Source organism: Gymnodraco acuticeps, unplaced genomic scaffold (genome assembly GCF_902827175.1).
Source record: "Gymnodraco acuticeps unplaced genomic scaffold, fGymAcu1.1, whole genome shotgun sequence".
Lineage (NCBI taxonomy): Eukaryota > Metazoa > Chordata > Actinopteri > Perciformes > Bathydraconidae > Gymnodraco > Gymnodraco acuticeps.
The window spans coordinates 405,265-426,331 of record NW_022992185.1 but is presented as its reverse complement, the minus strand read 5'-3'; the positions used below and the strand labels follow the sequence as shown (position 1 = coordinate 426,331).

At 43.6% G+C, this 21,067-nt stretch overlaps 2 protein-coding genes across 8 annotated transcripts in view; both read right to left on the bottom strand.

Annotated features, from left to right (window-relative positions):
* Positions 1–206: 206 nt before the first annotated feature.
* LOC117539079 (interleukin-17F-like) lies at positions 207–3,394 on the bottom strand. The gene is made up of 3 exons (XM_034205104.1): positions 3,194–3,394; positions 2,507–2,745; positions 207–950 (listed from the first exon to the last, which is right to left on the bottom strand). Exons 1-3 carry the CDS (start codon positions 3,272–3,274, stop codon positions 704–706), a joined length of 567 nt encoding a protein of 188 aa, XP_034060995.1. The 5' UTR covers positions 3,275–3,394; the 3' UTR covers positions 207–703.
* A 10,503-nt stretch (positions 3,395–13,897) lies between these two features.
* zc3h18 (zinc finger CCCH-type containing 18) overlaps positions 13,898–21,067 on the bottom strand; it is a 48,355-nt gene continuing 41,185 nt past the window's right edge. For all 7 annotated transcript variants that reach the window (XM_034205080.1, XM_034205079.1, XM_034205082.1 and 4 more), the window contains 2 exons: positions 16,256–16,352; positions 13,898–15,038 (listed from right to left, as the gene is read on the bottom strand). In XM_034205080.1, the coding sequence (XP_034060971.1) occupies positions 14,828–15,038; positions 16,256–16,352 (308 nt within the window). In that variant the 3' untranslated portion in view covers positions 13,898–14,827. The remainder of the gene's footprint in view (positions 15,039–16,255; positions 16,353–21,067) is intronic.

Here is a 21,067-nt window from a genome sequence, read left to right as displayed (position 1 = left end):
CACAATGCACACACCCACGCTTTCTGGACAAACAAACCTGGATCCTACAAATGTTAAATAATTATGTTGAAAGGATAACAATAAAGAAGCCAGAGAATTAGTTTACTTTCAAACATGTTTCTTTATTTTGCTTCAAAGAAGCTGAACTTTCAGTCTTTATCAGACTTATTATGTCCCACTGGGACAACATCTACAAGATATGCAACATCAATAAATATAAAGTTCACCTCATCCACTCAATAACGCAGTGAGCATTCAAAATATTCATAAACTCAAATGTTTCACATGCAAAACAAACCCAATAAATAGATAGTTATAAATATTATTATTTAAATTATTAAATTGCAAAACTATACAATAGCAAACAAATGTGATGACAAGCCCATCAATATGAAAATAAGTACATTATGTAGTATATTTTATTTACATAAGCTGCACTAGGCAGAGCTTTAAACAAGTCAGGATCAAATCTAATAGACCTACAGAAAACATTTTAGATGCATCATATGTCAGACATAATGACAATAAATATACCTATACGTACAGGCGGGTGTGACTTTTGATTTTTGAAGCCTCAGCAGTGATTGGTCAGAGAGCCGCTGGAGATGTTCCCTCTCATCACCCTGAGTCTGACCCTCTATAACTGGTTGCATTTTAAAACAAACACAACATGCACTGTGGTGTCGGCTGCTCTGCTAGATCCCTAGGGGGTGCTGTTGGCTCTGGTGCAGGTGCAGCCCACAGCCACCTCCACTCTGACAGGCTTCAAGCGGTACTTCTCCTTGTCCCTGCAGAGCTCCTTCTTCAGAAACACCATGCTCTGTACTACAAGTGCTGAGTTGTAGTCGTGGCTCTCCACCAACTTTGAGTTCTGGATCAGCACACATCCAGTGCACAGACACAGAGCCCTGGTATAGGTGGAGGGAAAGTGATCTTCCATCGTTTCACGCCTGGGAAGAAACAAGATGAGTCAGTGAGACGGTGAGGAGAGGTGACAGAGAAATGTTACACCCCATAATGTTTATTCAGAGAGACAGTGGTGTCATCTGGAGGGCACTCCTCTTTATCTTGGCCTGAGTCCAGACTCATCTGTGAATCTTGTTTCAGTCATTGTGTGCACAGCATCATTATGGGTTATCTGAAATGTGAGGAGAGACTCCAACCAGGCTGCTTTCTGTCAGACTCCTCGTGCCAAAAGATAATTCAATCACTGGTTTCATATATATCAATGTGCTGCATTTTATAAACATATCAGTTGTTTTATGCATCTCTAAACCTGACCTGATTCAGCTCTATCAGAGCACTGCAGCATTATCAGTCTCTCTGGTTTCACTATTTAAAGGTAGGCTATGTGTTTGAGTAAAATGAACCTTTTTTTAATTTTATTCTCTAAACTACTGACAAAATGTCTCTGTTTTGGAATTCAACAGACGCTGGAATGGAATGGCTGCCATACATGTAGAGATTGAGATTCAAGAACAATGTGGAGTGGTCTCTTCGTTTTCTCCTGAGCTGTAGCTGTTAAAATAAAGTATAATAGTTCTCTCTGAAGAGTGGAATTATCATAACATGGAGAGACCTCAAAACTCTGTCCAACTTTCTAGTTTTCGTCTTAAGTTTAGGTCCACCATATTCATAAATATCCTTTTGTTGAATCCAGATAGTGTTAAGTGACACAGTCACACACTGACACTGTTTTGGTGAAACTCAACAACTTAAAATGGTGTCCACCGTGAGTTTGGAACATTACTGACTTCAGAAAGCTTAGGACTGTAAACAGGAAGCACACTCTCCAATCACAGACACACAGACAGTTAATACAGATGACAGATTCCACGTTTTACTCAGTGGCAATTTGCGTCATTCCCAGCAGAGATGTGCCAACAGAGCTGTGGTGATGTCGGGGGGGAATCCCCGGTCCTGAGTGGAGCCGCCGGGCGCGGTGCACCAGCACTGCCTTTAATAAACAACCAAGATCACTTACGCAACTATTGTGCAAATGTGTTTTCATCACCTCATAGTTTCACTGCAGCTTCATGATGCTGAGTGTTAGAGCTGCACCATTCTATATACGCCAACAAAACCCAATTCTACAGGCTTCATTATTATAATAAGATCATACATGTTGTAGCTCAGAAGTTGATAACAATATGGAAAGAAAAATAAATAGATATTGATTAAAAATAAATCTTTTGCTTGAATATTTTAAGATTTTTAATATAAATAATAATAGTTCATACATATTTTGGGATCTATAAAGCTTGAGGACCTTTTATGGAAACATTTCCCCCTCACAACTTTCCCAACATGACCTTGAACTGGGACTCTGAGAAGCTCAACCTCAGAGGCACGTATGAAGCAGTCCGGTCATGTTTGATGTTTCCTCTGTTTGATCCAGCCACACTCCATCAGGGACCAATGATGGGGTCTCACCCTTTCAAGCCCCTGACCCCCTGCTGCAGGTTCCAAACAGACCTGACATGTGAGTGCACCGTGTGTTACTTACACGTATCCCCAGGGGGACAGAGACCTGTCCTTCAGGTGTGTGGGGGGCTGCTGCGTGAACATCTCCACGGGGCAGGAGTACGAGGGGCCCAGTGGTTTCTGGTTCTGTGGGGGCTCCTGGAAGTGGCTCCTCAGCTCCCTCTCCGCTGCATCCTTCAGATCCTGTTCAGGGAGGCAGCGGTTGCTCCTCAGAGACCAGCCGGAGGCCACGAGCCCAAAGAGGAGCCCAAAGAGGAGGATCTGTGGAGGAGCACACAGCTGAAGGGACGGAGCAGGACCAGCATCTGTGTTCTACACTGAAAAAACTCAGACCTTTACTTTAATGAAATGTATTATGACAAAAAACACACACATAATTGCACTAATTCGGTTGAAAGCAATAATATTATGTTGAACTCAATATTATTGCTTTCAACTAACGTATACAATTATGTGTACGTTTTTTGACATGCAGTAATACATTTAATTAAAGTCAACATTTCAGTCTGTGCGTGTGCGTGTGTGTCTGTCTGTCTGTCTGTCTGTCTGTCTGTCTGTCTGTCTGTCTGTCTGTCTCTCTCTCTGTCTCTCTCTGTCTGTCTGTCTGTCTGTCTGTCTGTCTGTCTGTCTGTCTCTCTCTCTGTCTCTCTCTGTCTGTCTGTCTGTCTGTCTGTCTGTCTGTCTGTCTGTCTGTCTGTCTCTCACATACCTGCTTGATGTCCATCCTGTCTCTCTGTGTTCTGTGTGTCTGCTGCTGCTGCTGGATCTGCTCTGATTTACCTGCCTCCATCCTCTCACCTCAGATATTTATACCTGTGCATTCTGGGAATAACCGGCATGAGGAAATGGAAACGTTATTCAGTATGATCTACTTCCCCTTTCCTTAGTGAAAAGTATCTGGCAGGCGTGAGTCTACTCACACCATCATCTGTCATTAGTGTCACACACACACACACACACACACACACACACACACACACACACACACACACACACACACACACACACACACACACACACACACACACACACACACACACACACACACACACACACACACACACACACACACACACACACCACACACACACACACACACACACACACACACACACACACACACACACACACACACACACACACACACACACACACACACACACACACACACACACACACACACACACACACACACACACACACACACACACACCATGTATACATCACTTCAGGGTACATTACATTGACTTACATGCATTTCCTGGAGACTTATCCTAACCTTAACCATAACCAACACATGCCTAACCCTAACCCTAATCATAAACCTAACCAAGTCTTCACCCTAAAATTAATGATTCCCCTTATGGGGACCTCCAATTTGTCCCCATAAGGGAAGCCAGTCCCCACACGTGACTATGTAAACAGATTTAGGTCCCCACAAGTATAGTAATGCTAGACCACACACACACACACACACACACACACACACACACACACACACACACACACACACACACACACACACACACACACACACACACACACACACACACACACACACACACACACCACACACACACACACACACACACACACACACACACACACACACACACACACACACACACACACACACACACACACACACACACACCACACACACACACACACACACACACACACACACACACACACCACACACACACACACACACACACACACACACACACACACACACACACACACACACACACACACACACACACACACACACACACACACACACACACACACACAGGTGGGTGCAGAGTCTGATGGCACACAGGAAATATGCTGGCAAACACAAACAGTGCCCTGTTGACCTTTCCCACCTGAGCTAATAACCATAGAGCAGCTGATCGCTCTAACTTCAGCCCATCCAATCTTCCAGGCTGGTGTGTGTACAGATCTCCTTTTATCACACACCATGTATTGTGACTGTTTATAACTTCATTACATTGTTTATGTATGTGCTTGTGTTGGTTTATATCATATTTTGCATACATTCATTTAACTAAGTCTAATATCATTGTTATTTGATCTAGTTACCTCAAAAACAGCATGTATTTATTTACTGACATTTGCTGTTCAACGCATATAAATGTATTCATTTATTTATTCAGGACTCTCCGAAAAAAAAGGAATATACATTGTATTCATTTATATTATAACACTCAAAGCTAAAAGCTCAAATTGATAAAAACATTTATTTTGGTGGTTTGTTTTAGAACATTTAATGGTTTCTTACATTCAAAACAATTGAACCCTTATCATTAAATGAAGATGTTTCATTTGACCTTTATCCATGTATTAATTAATTTCTTTCAGTACACAAGAAACACTTCACTTAGTCATTTGCATGAACGCACCCACACACACTGCGTCAGAGTGTGTGTGCTGATGCAGTAATACGATGCTTGAGAATTTCCAGCAGAGTTTGTGTGAGCGGCCATTAGAGCTGCCTTTGGGGGAGATAAGGTGACAGCTATTGTTAGCCCTCCTTTGTGGTTTTTCTCTTTGTGTAAATCTTGCTGATATGAGGAGACTCCAGCTTTACAGGATTACAACACTAACACAAACACATACATCTGATGATTACATCACATCACCTCTAATGACATCACATCCTATGGTCTTAAAAATCATCAAGTTGAATATGACATCAGGGGCAATTCCATGTATAGATGTGGCATACAGTGAATGGCCACTTTATTTAACTTTTTACATTTATCTGGGGAGGGATGCAGTGGCTCAGTGGTTTAGTGCGCATATCTTTGCATCGGGGAGCACTGGTTCAATCCCCACTGCAGTCAGCATGTGGCAACAGCAATAAAGTAATTGGAATTAGCTGCACATTTACCAGCCGTAATAAACACATGAATACATAAGTAATCATAACATTATAGTACTTTTATTTTTGGTGATTTTAGTAAATGTTATGCCTTTACTTTTGCCCTTTTACTTAAAGGTGGGGTAGGTCATCTTGGAGAAACCAGCTCGAGTGCGCTAGAATTTGAAAATACACAGCCGGAACAAATCTGCCACTTCCTCACAGAGCCCCTCCTCCAACAGACGACAGTTTGTTACATTGTTTCATTTTTCAGAAGGTTCGGTTTGCATTCACAGGGCAAAACTCAAACGGACTATAAACTTGAAACATTTTCCGTCAAAGATTTTGGAAATTGGTCCATGCGCAAAGAATTGTGGGTAATTTAAGACCGCCGAGGATACACATGAGCAGCCTCGAAATGTCCTGCAAGGAAGGATTCAGTCCTCTGTAGAATTCCAAGGATCCTGGACATTGGAACAGTCCTTCGGCAGGATTCGAAGACGCCCCCTGGGTGTTTCTCAATGTCGAGGAAGGCTGCTCCAGAGCCATTATTTCAAGGATGCTACGTCATCGAGTCCCGCCGAAGGACTGTTCCAATGTCCAGCATACTTGGAATTCTACTGAGGCCGGCGTCCTTCGTTGCGGGAAATTTCGAGGCTGCAGATGTGTATCCTCCGCGGTCTTAAAATCCCCACAATGCTTTGCCCACGGACCAATTTCCAAAATCTTTGGCGGAAATCGCGCTCCATTTAGGGCGGGGCCACGCACATGACGCACACCTTTTAGCCAGTTCCACCATTCTTCGTTTTCCGAGGCTAGGGCTGCATCTCAGGTCGATTATTTTCATTTCCTCGCTCGTCGGTCTCACCGGAAGTTGATTTGTCTGCGCCATCTTGAGTACCGTCCCATGGCGCTTATTTCTGCCGGAGGACCGAGGATCGATAATGGAGGAGCGATAATGGAGGAGCGATAATGGAGGAGCGATAACCGAGGAACCACCAGACCATCCTCCGATGAAATCCTCAGACACTCGCCCCGCTCCCTTACTGTGTATCGCTCACTGATTGGACGAGGCAGTGCATGCACTGATCTGATGCTTCTTGACATGAGAGCAGTTTCCCAGCGGAGTGAAGAAAATAAATGAAACTCACGAGAGTCACTCCTTAGTTTATACTGTGTTTTGTTTCAATTCATGTTTCATTTAGTTACAAATATGTGATATATCTGAACAACAAAGTGGTCAAAAGTCATTTTATTCATTTATTGGAAACATTTTCATGATCGCTTTTTTCGTTTTACATTTCAAGAATGGCATTTATCTTTTTTGAGAATGAGTTCTTATTTTATTTAATGTATTTGGGTCTACAACAGATGATACAAATGTATATGTCAGTAAATGTGAGGCGGGGGTGTTTGTGAAAACAACGGGGACAGAGCTGTTGTCAGATGAACAGCTGTGCGGCGTCATCACAAACGGACGTCGCTTCACGTGACGCTCCGGAGGAAAGGACGTCCCATTGCTCTTAAAACTCATTTCCCTGCTTCTCGTGGTTTCCTTGCGTCTCTCCATGCTTCCCTGGTGGGAGGGACTAGTCGCAGGGAAACGACGCAAGTGAGGGAAGCAAGGATTCCATTTAATCGACCTGAGATGCAGCTTTGGAAGGATTCTTGCCTCGCTTCTGAAGGACCTGACTCGGAAGTCTTGTCCTACCAAGGAAGCGTCCTCGACATTGAGAAACACCCCAAGTGTCCCTTGCATGGTCCAAGCCCCCAGGTGTTTGTTTGTGATTAGAATGATAGAAAAACTACTGGCTCCTTTTTATGAAACTTGGTTGGAGGATGTAGAATGGGCCAAGGATAAGCCTGGATAAGCAAATCTGAATCCCAAGGTGATACACACTTTTCACCTGCCAAAGGTCTGCACTTAGCCTCTAGCTTAACTAGAGAGCCTGATGGCAAACCAAATAATGAAAACTAAGAAAAGAAAACCTAAACCCAAAACAGAATTGTAATTTGTACATATGGGATATTTTATGGTGCTGGCTGCAGGGAAACTGTGGACCTCTGTCGCCTGTCAGCGCAACTGAAATGATGACGTTTAAAAAAAGCGGGCCGGGCCGGCCGTCTGTGATTCTCCAGAACACACAGATGGCCAAGCCCCTGATACTGTTCCCTCTTGAGGGAGAGGGAACAGTATCAGGGGCGGAGATGAGATGGGAAAACCACCATGATAGAGATTATGATGAGGGAGAACGTTTCAATATTAATTTTTTAGATTAATTCATAATCTTTGGTTGAACTGATGATAACTGTGCCATCGACTGGGTGAGCTGAAAGTGTTTCCAGACATTTGGATCATGTTTCTTGAATTTAAGTGTGCAACCAGTAGCGTGGCGTGGGGAAAAATGTAGGGGAAGCCCATTTTTTGGGCGGGTGGGGGGGGGGGGGGGTGGTCAATAACGTAACCAGATGAGTGATTACAGCGCCCGGTATCATTTTACACACATTTGTATCACACAGATGCAGGACTTGCACACGCCTGTTATCTAACCGAAAGGTCCGCACGCACTCTCCAGCTGAAACTCTCTCCTTATTAATTTAAGCATTTTACTTATTAATGTATGCAGACAATCACACAATCTAGGCCTATGTGATTTTTGGATTTACCGTGCCTCTCAATTGCCCGTGACAGGTTGACAGGTCGATGAATCCTGAAGTTGCCCAAGGATTGTTCAGGGAGCACAAATCCTTGTCAAAAAGAAGACATGGCCAGCAAAATAGACGCTGAAGTTTAGCGCTTCCAGTTAGCCACTCCGTGCGGACATAATTGTCCTCATTGAACGTCCGATTCTCTCCCTTTTTCCTCTGTGTACACAGCTCGAGTGCGGGCATTGGCCTGTCATCTGATTTAATTTTCAGTTGCTGCTGTAGCGGAAGTTTAGTAAAGTTATGTTTGATTAAGTACGCCAAATCTCCACCCTCCATAATGCTTCATTTGCTTGATAATTTCTAACGGCGGTGATGACAGTTACAGTATTAAAACTGATGTTGATGTGATTTGATTGGATGGCAGTGTCCAATCAAATCGCCAGCCGCCTCTGAAGGGAAGCAAGAGGCGGCTGGCTTCCCTTGGCATGGCCCTGACCAATCACAGGTTGGCAGGGGCATCACGTGGGCCTCATCTGATTGGTCAATCCCTCAATTTTTTTCACCAAAGGAAGCCAGATTCGGCTGGCCTCCTCTCGCAACAGAGAGTGCAATCTACTGTTTCACCATAGCATCTAGAGGGGCGCTGTTTCACTCTTTGTAAAATACTCAAAGAGAATGGGGGAGAGACGGGCCGGCAGCAACACACAGCAAAGGAGAATTATCGAAACAAAACAAAGTGTTTTTATTTATTTATTTAAATTATAACTACAATCCGAAAAAACAGGGGAAGCCTGGCTTCCCTTGGCCTCCGGGAGAAAACGCCACTGTGTGCAATAACTGTGTTAAATCCTTCCACTGGAAAACATATATGTTTACTCAATCATGTCCCAATTATGGAAAACTAAGCAAATTTCTGGCTCAGATAAAGGTCACAGGGTCCGAAAAAGATGTCCTACATGCAATACAGCAGCATTCAGAAAATAGCTCACTTACATATTCATTTGTTCCTCCTCTCCAGATAACAGACTGACCATTCACCGTCCTATAAAGCCCTCTATATGGAGAGTCCTAGTGGGACATTCTATAACTTACTCTAAGTACTATTGTAAATGGCACATTTAAAGATTATTATTCACACCAAAACCCAGCGGCCCATTTTAAGAAGCCATCACTTGAGTGTCTTGATTATAAACTTGTTTTCCTCATTCTCATTAAGTATGTTTGAATTTCAATTGAATATGGAGACAACTTGGGGGTGCTTGGGTAAGAAACTCGTTGTTATTCGGCTAAAACAGGCAACGTGTTTCCTCTGGTGTTTAATTATTGATTCACTTAACAGCTTTCTTAAGAAACACATCACTTCATGTACACGTTTCCCCCACTGTTCCCTTCATGAAGAGAAGAGGAAAGATAAGAAGCTGCTTAAGAGATGACTAAATCACAGTTTCAGAAACACACTTGTTTGTCTGTAGTTTAAATGTATACCAAAGATACTTCTGCTCGGCGGGAAGACTCCACAATGCTTTCGTGAGAGAAAGAATGTGCAAGACTGGTTTAACCGGTTCCAGCTGCAACTGTCACCATTAAACAGAGCCGCATGCTCTGTTTAATGCACGCCATGAAGGGTTAAAAGAAGCCCCACCACCAGCAGCACACACGCACGCACGCACGCACGCACGCACGCACGCACGTAGTTTCTTTTCGGTTTTTGGTTACTTTATTTCGGTTTTAGGGTTATGTTATTTAATTCTTATTTTTGCCTGATTTTACTGATTTATTATCAAAAAATTAATTATTTTAACATTTATTTTTATTATTCTAAATGACTTAGAGGGGTCCAATCTGAAGCTAACCCCCCCCCGGGATTGACGCCCCTGGTGGAACCGCTGGCTGCCTTAGTAGTGTGAGATTTATTAAAGGCACATCTTGTATGTCGTAATTGCATATATATTTATTTCAATAACCATATGCTGTCTGATGCAGATGCCTATCTAAAACAAATCAAATAGTAGGCTTACTAGCTTCTACACGCTAAAGCAACTGTAGTCAGGGATGCAAACTCATCAGGTATGAAAAAGGTGACAAGGATCCGAGCCCCCCGACCCCACGGAATATCGGCTTTAAAATTAGGAATAACAGAGGATTTTAGCAGTCAGAACAACTAAAGCAGCAGGTAATAATAACAGAAACGCCAAAGAGTTACGGCCCGTCCACACAGCAGCTTTTGGCGATTTGTCCACCGCTTCCAGCGCGTCTCCGCCCATTGACTTTGAATGGGGATGACGTCACTTTCCCTCAATTGTCGCCGAACTGCATTGTGGGGGGGCGAGGCGAAGATTTCCAGGATGTTCAGGATTCCAAAGTTGAACAATGTTCAACTTTTGAGGCTGAGCTGGAAGCGACAGCCAATCAGATCCGTTTATGCAAATCTGACAGTAGAAGCTCTAGCCAATCAAACCGCGTGTAAGCAGGGAGAGCCAGACCGCAGTTCATTTCCTCATATTCCAAATGAGAAATTACGGTAGCAAATCAACCGGTTCTTTACGACCAGAACTATTTACCGGGATACAAACCGGAGGAACCAGTCATGGAGGGAGGTGGCAGAGACAGTGGGTGAAACTGGTAGGTTTTCGCCTGTTTGGGGAGTTTATATATATATATATTGCTCGCATAAAATCCCCGTTTTTTTTTTGCTTTGTATGTCGGGGGCGGGAGATTCATGTGATTGGTTGTTGGTCGTGTTGCTCGCAAAAAATCCCCAAGCTGTCAGACACGCCCAGCTCCAAGATTTTCAAGATTTGTTCAAAGCTGCTGTGTGAACGGGCCGTCACATCTAATAGAAATATATAAAAGCATTTATTTTAATTGTGTAGCAGTCAGTTTATAATTTTGGCAGCACTGTTGAGCATTTTGAAAATGTATTTTCATGCCTCTTAGTATTTTTATAATACTTTTCTACTTTCACTTGAGGAACATTTTGAATGCAGGACTTTTACTGTAACAGAGTATTCCTACACTCTGGTACTTCTACTTTTACTCAAGTACAAGATCTGAGTACTTCTACGTTTATTAAGTACAAGATCTGAGTACTTCTACTAAAGTACAAGATCTGAGTACTTTACTCTAGTAGCCTACAATCTCTATACTTATACCACCTCTGTTTATAGCCTATGAAAAAAACTATTAGAAAACGAAGGCTAAAGCTAACGTTAGCAGATAGTGACAATGATATTGCGACAGAAAAACGTTTCAGTTCACATCACGCTCTGCCGCTCTGCTCTGAACACCTGAACGGCCCGTTCTAACAGCTGTTCACCAGCGGCTCAGTCTGTGCCACAGTGACTCCGCACAGTTAACGAACACACCGTAGATAATGTAGCTGACCCTCATCCCGGAGCAGCAGAGTTCAGCCGGCCCGACAGGCAAGAAGACTCGAGCACACAGCTCGCGCTTCATATATTACAAAATAACACCATGCGCGTCATGATGGCACATAACAGCTCGCGACCGCAGATTATTTCGGCGATTAGATAAAATGTAAATTATATTTGACGCAACTTTAGTTACATTTCCATGACTTTTCCAAAACTTTGGGAAAAATATTGTTTTCCATAACTTTTCCAGGGCATGGAATTTGCATTTTGAATTTCCATGACTTTTCCAGGTTTTCAATGACCGTACGAACCCTGTATAGTTTAGTTTGGCATCTGATTTAGGGGATTAAACAATACACTCATTGTATTTGTTACCTGGTGGTTACTCACTTGGTCGTCACTAGGGCACTTTTAATCGTGTTGCTGCGTGCTGCTGCACCACACACCCGCCGTGGCCTGTCTGACTGACTGACTGTCAGCTCTGCGCGCTGCGCGTTCACTTTGAGAGCAGGGAAGGGAGGGGCTGCAGCCAGGGCACGTACGGGAGTGCCGCGGGGCACGTGTGGGGATGTCTGACAAAATTACAACGCGCATTTGGGGGCATTGTTGTATATATTAGAAGCTTTTAATCCAGAATTGATCGATGTTACCATGAGCCACATAAAGTACACTGTAAAAAAATAAATACATACAAAAACTGTAAAAAACGAACTTTCAAAAGGGCACATTGCTGTCAAGAGGGCAAAACGGGCAGGTGCTCAAGCACTACCTAGAGTCTATGTGTGCACGTCTCTGCACACACACACACCACTGTTTTGCAATAACACTGTGTGCAATATGAACATTCGAAAATGTTACTTGTAAATTGAAATAATTTTTTTATTTTAAACGTTATCTGCATGCCCTTTCTAGTAATGTTTTATTTTTGTCTCCATCTTCACTTTTGCTGTAACAATGTAAATTTCCCCTCAGTGACGAATAAAGGTATTCTGATTCTGTTGCTAACGGTTACAGTGCATCCAACAAAATAGGTGTATGTTAACTAAAATGCATATCTTTGTCAGGTTACAAACGTTTTAAACTGTCTTACACTAATTGACTTTTAAAAGGCATCGCAATTGTGCAGTTTTTCTGTTTCAGTTTTATCTGGGTAACAATTCCAAAATGTGCAGCCAGGCTAGCATGAAGCTAAATGCTAACATGCTGCAGTTTAGCAGGTGTAATGCTCACCATCTCAGTTTAGTGTAGGCATGATAACATTTGACAATGTGTACTTATCCCCAGCTCCAGCTGAGGAGGTTGTCATTCCTTTTTGCAACTTCGTCTTGACCTGGCCCCGCATGGACATTTCTAATGTTACTATCAATATATACTGAACAAAAATATAAATGCAACACTTTTGTTTTTGCTCCCATTTTTCATGAGATGAACTCAAAGATCTAAAACATTTTCTATATACACAAAATAACCATTTCTCTCAAATATTGTTCACAAATCTGAAAAAATCTGTGATAGTGAGCACTTCTCCTTTGCCGAGATAATCCATCCCACCTCACAGGTGTGGCATATCAAGATGCTGATTAGACAGCATGATTATTGCACAGGTGTGCCTTAGGCTGGCCACAATAAAAGGCCACTCTGAAACGTGCATTTTTGCTTTATTGGGGGGGTCCGAAAACCAGTCAGTATCTGGTGTGAGGGGTAGGGTTAGGGTAATGTTGTGAATCGAGTGGCCTGTGTTCGTCGTCCATAACATACGCCTGCCCATACCATAACCCCACCACCACCATGGGCCACTCGATTCACAACATTACCCTAACCCTACCCCTCACACCAGATACTGACTGGTTTTCGGACCCCCCCAGACCCCCCCAATAAAGCAAAACTGCACGTTTCAGAGTGGCCTTTTATTGTGGCCAGCCTAAGGCACACCTGTGTAATAATCATGCTGTCTAATCAGCATCTTGATATGCCACACCTGTGAGGTGGGATGGATTATCTCGGCAAAGGAGAAGTGCTCACTATCACAGATTTTTTCAGATTTGTGAACAATATTTGAGAGAAATGGTTATTTTGTGTTTATAGAAAATGTTTTAGATCTTTGAGTTCATCTCATGAAAAATGGGAGCAAAAACAAAAGTGTTGCATTTATATTTTTGTTCAGTGTAGTTCATTCTGAGGGAACCATGAATGTCTTCATTCATGAACCAAATGGCTGTTTGAACACCGTCATTGTGAAGCTCGTGGTGGCACAGGACAGGAAGTGATCACAGTCAGAGGGATCCTTCCTCCAGGGACCAAACTCTGTACTGCATAACATTACAGTCCATCAGGTAGACATTGAGATACTTCACAGGGTCGGTGAAATGATCTGCTGTTGGAATAAGTATAAGGTTGTTCGTACTGTAGATCAGTTCTAGAGATTATTCTTAGTGTATTCCACATCCTTTATGCTGAACATTAAGTGCATCTTCATTTAAACACTCACCCCTTGGTGCAAAGGAAAACACGGGCAACTGACCTCTTTATCAAAATAGTTTATTTAGAAGTCTTTTGTCACAAAAGCAAGACACATTTTGTCTCTGATCCAACTCTCACTCCAACTAAAAATGTGACACAAATAAAACATCAGTTTATTACTTAAGAGCTAATAAGAAAACAAAATGCTGTAGATTTTTTTAAAGAAAGAAAAACAATACTTCATAACACTGTTGCCTCTAATCATACGCTTGAAAGAATTTGATGACTTGCTATTATTTTACAAGATGCGACAGTGAACACTGCCCTAAAACACAGAGCACACAAGTCATTGGTTAAACATGGGCCTGTGATCGCTCACAGGGGCCAAATACAGATGTTCAAGAATTTGCAGATTTATACAAAGAAGTGTTGTTGTGCCATGTAGAGCCGAGCCAACGATCACACATTCCACAGAAAGTGAAGAAATGATGTGATAGAACACTATAGAGGCAGACCAGAGCAGATTCACTGTTTAGAATTTGTTTGTTTTTTTAATCACACCAGAACAGCCAAGAGGCCTCCTTTTGACTGAAGGGGCAAAGGGAGCAGCAGATGATCGAGCCCCCCCTCCCACCCTGCTGTTTCTCTACTGTCAAGTCTACACCAAGTACACTCCACTCCTGAAATGTCCCCGTCTCTCACCAAATGCCCAAATGTGTGCTCCTGTTTCTCGTTCAGCCGAGACATTCAGAGACTTGAGGGGAGCTACAGTCGGACACATGGGGGGGGGGGGGGACAACTCTCTAGAATGGAGCAGAGCCAAACCTCTCTGAGGCAGAAAAAGCACAAAATGATTTTCCAGTCGGCCACTTCATTTTCACAAAATAGTAACTTTTTACACGTCTTTTGAAGGCAGGGGCACCACACTCCATGACCCTCATGGCTGCCCACCACGGGTCCGCACAGGCAGCAGGGAGGAGCGGGGGTGCGTCTATTTGGTGGGGATCTTTGCCCGTTTCCGGGCGATGGCGTCCTCCACAGCCTTCAGCTGTTTCAGCAGCTCCTCTCGACGGGACAGTGTGTTGCTGGGTTTACCGGAGCCCGAGCCGGCAACCGGGGGGGGGCCGGGGGCCGCTGGCTTCCCTGGAGGCGCCGCTGGGCCCTTTCCAGAAGACTTGGGGGGCGGGGACAGAGGACGTTTTCTATGGGAAAGAAGCTGGAGTTAGGGTTGATACAGTGAGACTAAAAATAAAAAAGTTATTTAAAACCTGACTTGACCTGAATAACAAATCAATTAAAAAAACACTCTTTAATGTAGACATTTTAAAACTTTTTTTTTACCTTCTCATTACATTTAAATGATTTGAAATGACAGCCTACCTTACTTCTTAACGAGTTTGTAGGATTAGCAAAATACCAAAAAGTAGTGTTTGCAATTCCTAACAACACATCTATCTGACTGACATATACAAGATGATGCTAATATGTGACCTGCTCCATCGAAATCAGTCGCATTGACCCAAAGACACATTTGGAGTTGTATACACTGCTGGAAGGAGGATATTCCTAGCTTTCTAATGATATCAGGATTGTTGTTGTACTCCAAATATTAAGCAAAATATGTCGCATTATATAATGACTGTTACCGAGTCATCATTTTGAGAAAAAGGCCTTTAAAGTTTCCTCTTCTCTGGAATCCATCGATCTGATTGATTATTAGTGGAGCAAATGATCAAAGTAGTACGGAGGGAAAATATTTTCATTTGGATTACTGGTCTGGGGGAAGCTCGTGAGTGAGTGTGTGTGTGTGTGTGTATACGTGTGTGTGTGAGAAACACCGGCTGTTGTTACGCCTGCTGTGACGTCAAGTTACTCCGTTCTCCGCTTGTAATTATGCCGTTACAAGCTTCAAAGATTAATTTATCATCTGAATTTGCAGAAACAAGTTTAATATTCTGAAAGCCAAGACTTTGTTTAATTTAAAATCACACAAAACACCCGAACCCCGAAAAACTATTTTTTTACACAAATCCACGTTTATTTTGAAATGAGCCGTTGCGACTTCCGACTGATTTCGATAGAGCGGGTCACAAATTACAAACCATCATCGGACAAAAATTCATTCATAAATACGTCTATCCTTCCTCCTTCAGATCTGACTGGTATCTCTTTATTCAGGAACACTTTTATACTGGGGAATCGATGCTGTAGCCGGATGATATAATTATTCTTTTGCAGAGTAATATTTCTGTAAAATGTTGTCCTTTTTGTATGTGTGCTCGGAAACTCTGCGTTTGTGTTTGGCCTCAGTGAACATGCTCACTGCAGAGAGTTGACTTAAGAATTTCACTCTTCCAGACGGATCTCTTTTTTTTCTGTTATTGTGTGATTGAGTCCTACACAAATGACTTGGACCAACCTGTCTCCCTGGGGGGGCATGGGTCGGGGTCCTTGGCCTCTGGGCCGATCCATCCTGGGGGAGAGTGGGGGTCGGCCAGGAATCCTCTTATCCCGACCTGAAAAACAGCAGGTTCACAGTCATTAAGGCTGAACACGCTGAATGGTTTAGGGCAGGGGTATTCAACTCAAATTCAGCGAGGTCCAGTTAGAGAAAATGCAAAGGTCCAGAACATCAAAATGTCTAAGTTGCTTTATGAATTAGTGTGATATATTGAAGTAGCCTGTAGCTTTATCAACGTCTGCATGTAATCAACAACTGACTGCCAATCAATAAAGAAAGTACAATTCATAAACAACAATATGTATTGTCAATTAACATTGAACTATACAGATATACAGTAAATACTGTGGATATGTGTAATGTTCCTCTCGGGCTGCATTTAAAAATAAAATAGAGAAAATAAATAAAAATATGTGCATCTTAAAAGTGCTTAATTTTAGATGAATAAAATAAAGTGTAGCAGCAGCTTGAGTTTCCCTTTTTCTTTGTTAATCGTTTCACATCATGACTTAACAGTTTCAGCCGATTATAGAACAATATCAGTCTTTACATCATGACAATTGAACAGTTTTAAAGTTTCTCTTTCTTTCCCTCTTATATTGCAGTCCCTCACTCACTTTTTTGTTCAGTGTGAGAATTGAGCTGGAGCTTGTCCTGCCAGGAGTTTAAATCTGGGCTGAAATGGTGTCAGGGCCGTTCTCATACACACATGCAGTTAGCGGTTAGCCTGGAACCATATTTAGTGTTAATAATGTTCATTGTGGAGAAAGCTGCCTCGTATGTGGAGCCAAACATGGTGAAGATATATAGGGTTACTTTCCTCCGCCTGTTTACTCTCCGCTTCTCTCACTGTCTCCCGCTCACTCCCTGTATCGCTCTCTCATCTCTTCTTCTGTGTTTCTCTCCCTGTATCGCTCTCTCGTCTCTTCTTCTGTGTTTCTCTCCCTGTATCGCTCACTTGTCTCTTCTTCTGTGTTTCTCTCCCTGTATCGCTCTCTCGTCTCTTCTTCTGTGTTTCTCTCCCTGCATCGCTCACTCGTCTCTTCTTCTGTGTTTCTCTCCCTGTGTCGCTCTCTCGTCTCTTCTTCTGTGTTTCTCTCCCTGTATCGCTCACTCGTCTCTTCTTCTGTGTTTCTCTCCCTGTGTCGCTCTCTCGTCTCTTCTTCTGTGTTTCTCTCCCTGTATCGCTCACTCGTCTCTTCTTCTGTGTTTCTCTCCCTGTGTCGCTCTCTCGTCTCTTCTTCTGTGTTTCTCTCCCTGCATCGCTCACTCGTCTCTTCTTCTGTGTTTCTCTCCCTGTGTCGCTCTCTCGTCTCTTCTTCTGTGTTTCTCTCCCTGTATCGCTCACTCGTCTCTTCTTCTGTGTTTCTCTCCCTGTGTCGCTCACTCGTCTCTTCTTCTGTGTTTCTCTCCCTGTGTCGCTCTCTCGTCTCTTCTTCTGTGTTTCTCTCCCTGTGTCGCTCTCTCGTCTCTTCTTCTGTGTTTCTCTCCCTGTATCGCTCACTCGTCTCTTCTTCTGCGTTTCTCTCCCTGTATCGCTCACTTGTCTCTTCTTCTGTGTTTCTCTCCCTGTGTCGCTCTCTCGTCTCTTCTTCTGTGTTTCTCTCCCTGTATCGCTCACTCGTCTCTTCTTCTGTGTTTCTCTCCCTGTGTCGCTCTCTCGTCTCTTCTTCTGTGTTTCTCTCCCTGCATCGCTCACTCGTCTCTTCTTCTGTGTTTCTCTCCCTGTGTCGCTCTCTCGTCTCTTCTTCTGTGTTTCTCTCCCTGTATCGCTCACTCGTCTCTTCTTCTGTGTTTCTCTCCCTGTGTCGCTCACTCGTCTCTTCTTCTGTGTTTCTCTCCCTGTGTCGCTCTCTCGTCTCTTCTTCTGTGTTTCTCTCCCTGTGTCGCTCTCTCGTCTCTTCTTCTGTGTTTCTCTCCCTGTATCGCTCACTCGTCTCTTCTTCTGCGTTTCTCTCCCTGTATCGCTCACTTGTCTCTTCTTCTGCCATAGATATATATAAACACTAGATGGCTCAAGGGGGAGTCGCCAGCGTAGCTCACCGGCGGCCATCTTGCCACAGTCAACAACTACTGCTACAGCTGTTGTGAGGTGAGTGATCTGCACAAAAATGCTCTTAACTCGCTGAAATCTTGACTGATTTACAAACGGTTTGGTTTGTTATAAATGTTATTAGCATGGCTATGATACAGGAGACAAGACATGTTGAAAAAAAAAGTTGATGATTATAATTATAAGTATGCAGTATCATAACTACATATTTGATGTTTATAACGAACCAAACCGTTTGAAAATTGGTTGAAAATTGAGCAATCTACGGTTATTTCAATAGTGCACCATAGACATGTTATGAATGAGCGAGCTGCCTGTGGCAAGATGGCCACCATGTGGCAACGTCGGTCTCCATTGGCCAGCAGCGCGGGTGAGTTATCTAGTGTTTATATATATATCTGTGTATCGCTCACTTGTCTCTTCTTCTGTGTTTCTCTCCCTGTATCGCTCACTCGTCTCTTCTTCTGTGTTTCTCTCCCTGTATCGCTCTCTCGTCTCTTCTTCTTTGTTTCTCTCCCTGTATCGCTCCTCTCGTCCTTTCTTCTGTGTTTCTCTCCCTGTATCGCTCATCTTGTCTCTTCTTCTGTGTTTCTCTCCCTGTATCGCTCACTCTCGTCTCTTCTTCTGTGTTTTCTTCTCCCGGTATCGCTCTCTCGTCTCCTCTTCTTCTGTGTTAGCTCTCCCTGTATCGCTCTCTCGTCTCTTCTTCTGTGTTTTCTCTCCTGTATCGCTCTCTCGTTCTTCTTTCTGTGTTTCTCTTCCCTGTATCGCTCTCTCGTCTTCTTCTTTCTGTGTTTCTCGCCCTGTATCGCTCTCTCGTCTCTTCTTCTGTGTTTCCTCTCCCTGTATCGCTCCTCGTCGTTCTTCTTCTGTGTTTCTTCTCCCTTTATATCGCTCCTTCTCGTCTTCTTCTGTGTCTTCTCCCTGTATCGCCTCTACTCGTCTCTTCTTCTGTGTTTCTCTCCCTGTATCGCTCTCTCGTCTCTTCTTCTGTGTTTCTCTCCTGTATCGCTCTCTCGTCTCTTCTTCTGTGTTTCTCCTCCTGTATCTCTCTCTCGTCTCTTCTTCTGTGTTTCTCTCCTGTATCTCTCTCTCGTCTCTTCTTCTGTGTTTCTCTCCCTGTATCGCTCTCTCGTCTCTTCTTCTGTGTGTCTTCTCTCCCTGTATCGCTCTCTCGTCTCTTCTTTTCTGGATTCTCTCCCTGGTATCGCTCTCTCGTTTCTTCTTCTGTGTTTCTCTCCCTGTATCGCTCTCTCGTCTCTTCTTCTGTGTTTCTCTCCCTGTATCGCTCTCTCGTCTCTTCTTCTGTGTTTCTTTCCCTGTATCGCTCTCTCGTCTCTTCTTCTGTGTTTCTCTCCCTGTATCGCTCTCTCGTCTCTTCTTCTGTGTTTCTCTTCTTCTGTGTTTCTCTCCCTGTATCGCTCACTCGTCTCTTCTTCTGTGTTTCTCTCCCTGTATCGCTCACTCGTCTCTTCTTCTGTGTTTCTTTCCCTGTATCGCTCTCTCGTCTCTTCTTCTGTGTTTCTCTCCCTGTATCGCTCTCTCGTCTCTTCTTCTGTGTTTCTCACCCTGTATCGCTCTCTCGTCTCTTCTTCTGTGTTTCTCTCCCTGTATCGCTCTCTCGTCTCTTCTTCTGTGTTTCTCTCCCTGTATCGCTCTCTCGTCTCTTCTTCTGTGTTTCTCTCCCTGTATCGCTCACTCGTCTCTTCTTCTGTATTTCTCTCCCTGTATCGCTCACTCGTCTCTTCTTCTGTGTTTCTCTCCCTGTATCGCTCTCTCGTCTCTTCTTCTGTGTTCTCTCCCTGTATCGCTCACTCGTCTCTTCTTCTGTGTTTCTCTCCCTGTATCGCTCACTCGTCTCTTCTTCTGTGTTTCTCTCCCTGTATCGCTCTCGTCTCTTCTTCTGTGTTTCTCTCCCTGTATCGCTCTCTCGTCTCTTCTTCTGTGTTTCTCTCCCTGTATCGCTCACTCGTCTCTTCTTCTGTATTTCTCTCCCTGTATCGCTCACTCGTCTCTTCTTCTGTGTTTCTCTCCCTGTATCGCTCTCTCGTCTCTTCTTCTGTGTTTCTCTCCCTGTATCGCTCACTCGTCTCTTCTTCTGTGTTTTTCTCCCTGTATCGCTCACTCGTCTCTTCTTCTGTGTTTCTCTCCCTGTATCGCTCTCGTCTCTTCTTCTGTGTTTCTCTCCCTGTATCGCTCTCTCGTCTCTTCTTCTGTGTTTCTCTCACTTGTCTCTTCTTCTGTGTTTCTCTCCCTGTATCGCTCACTCGTATCTTCTTCTGTGTTTCTCTCCCTGTATCGCTCTCGTCTCTTCTTCTGTGTTTCTCTCCCTGTATCGCTCTCTCATCTCTTCTTCTGTGTATCGCTCTCTCATCTCTTCTTCTGTGTTTCTCTCCCTGTATCGCTCTCTCGTCTCTTTCGCCCCCTGTCGGCTGCGGTTAAAATAGAATCGCCTCGTAAAAATTGAAATCCCCTATTAATGTATTGATTATAGGTCGGCATCTGGGTCCGGACCCGGACCGCGGTCCGACTGTTACTGAACTATGGTTTGGAGCAGTGGTTACCAATCTGGGGGGCGCGCCCCACCTGGGGGCGCCAAAGATCGACGGGGGTGTGCCAGGCCTCAGATGATTTTAGGCCAAATATCATATTTAGATTTCTTTTTTCTTCATATAAAGGCTAAAAGCCTTGTCTCTACATTACAATAAAATATATAA

Excerpts from the sequence above, each read along its gene's own strand:
- LOC117539079 (XM_034205104.1), bottom strand. The coding sequence starts at position 3,274 with ATGGAGGCAGGTAAATCAGAGCAGATCCAGCAGCAGCAGCAGACACAC. Across the intron at positions 2,746-3,193 it reads ACAGGATGGACATCAAGCAG|ATCCTCCTCTTTGGGCTCCT; the intron begins GTATGTGAGAGA and ends GCTCCTCCACAG. Across the intron at positions 951-2,506 it reads CTGTCCCCCTGGGGATACGT|GCGTGAAACGATGGAAGATC; the intron begins GTAAGTAACACA and ends GTTTCTTCCCAG.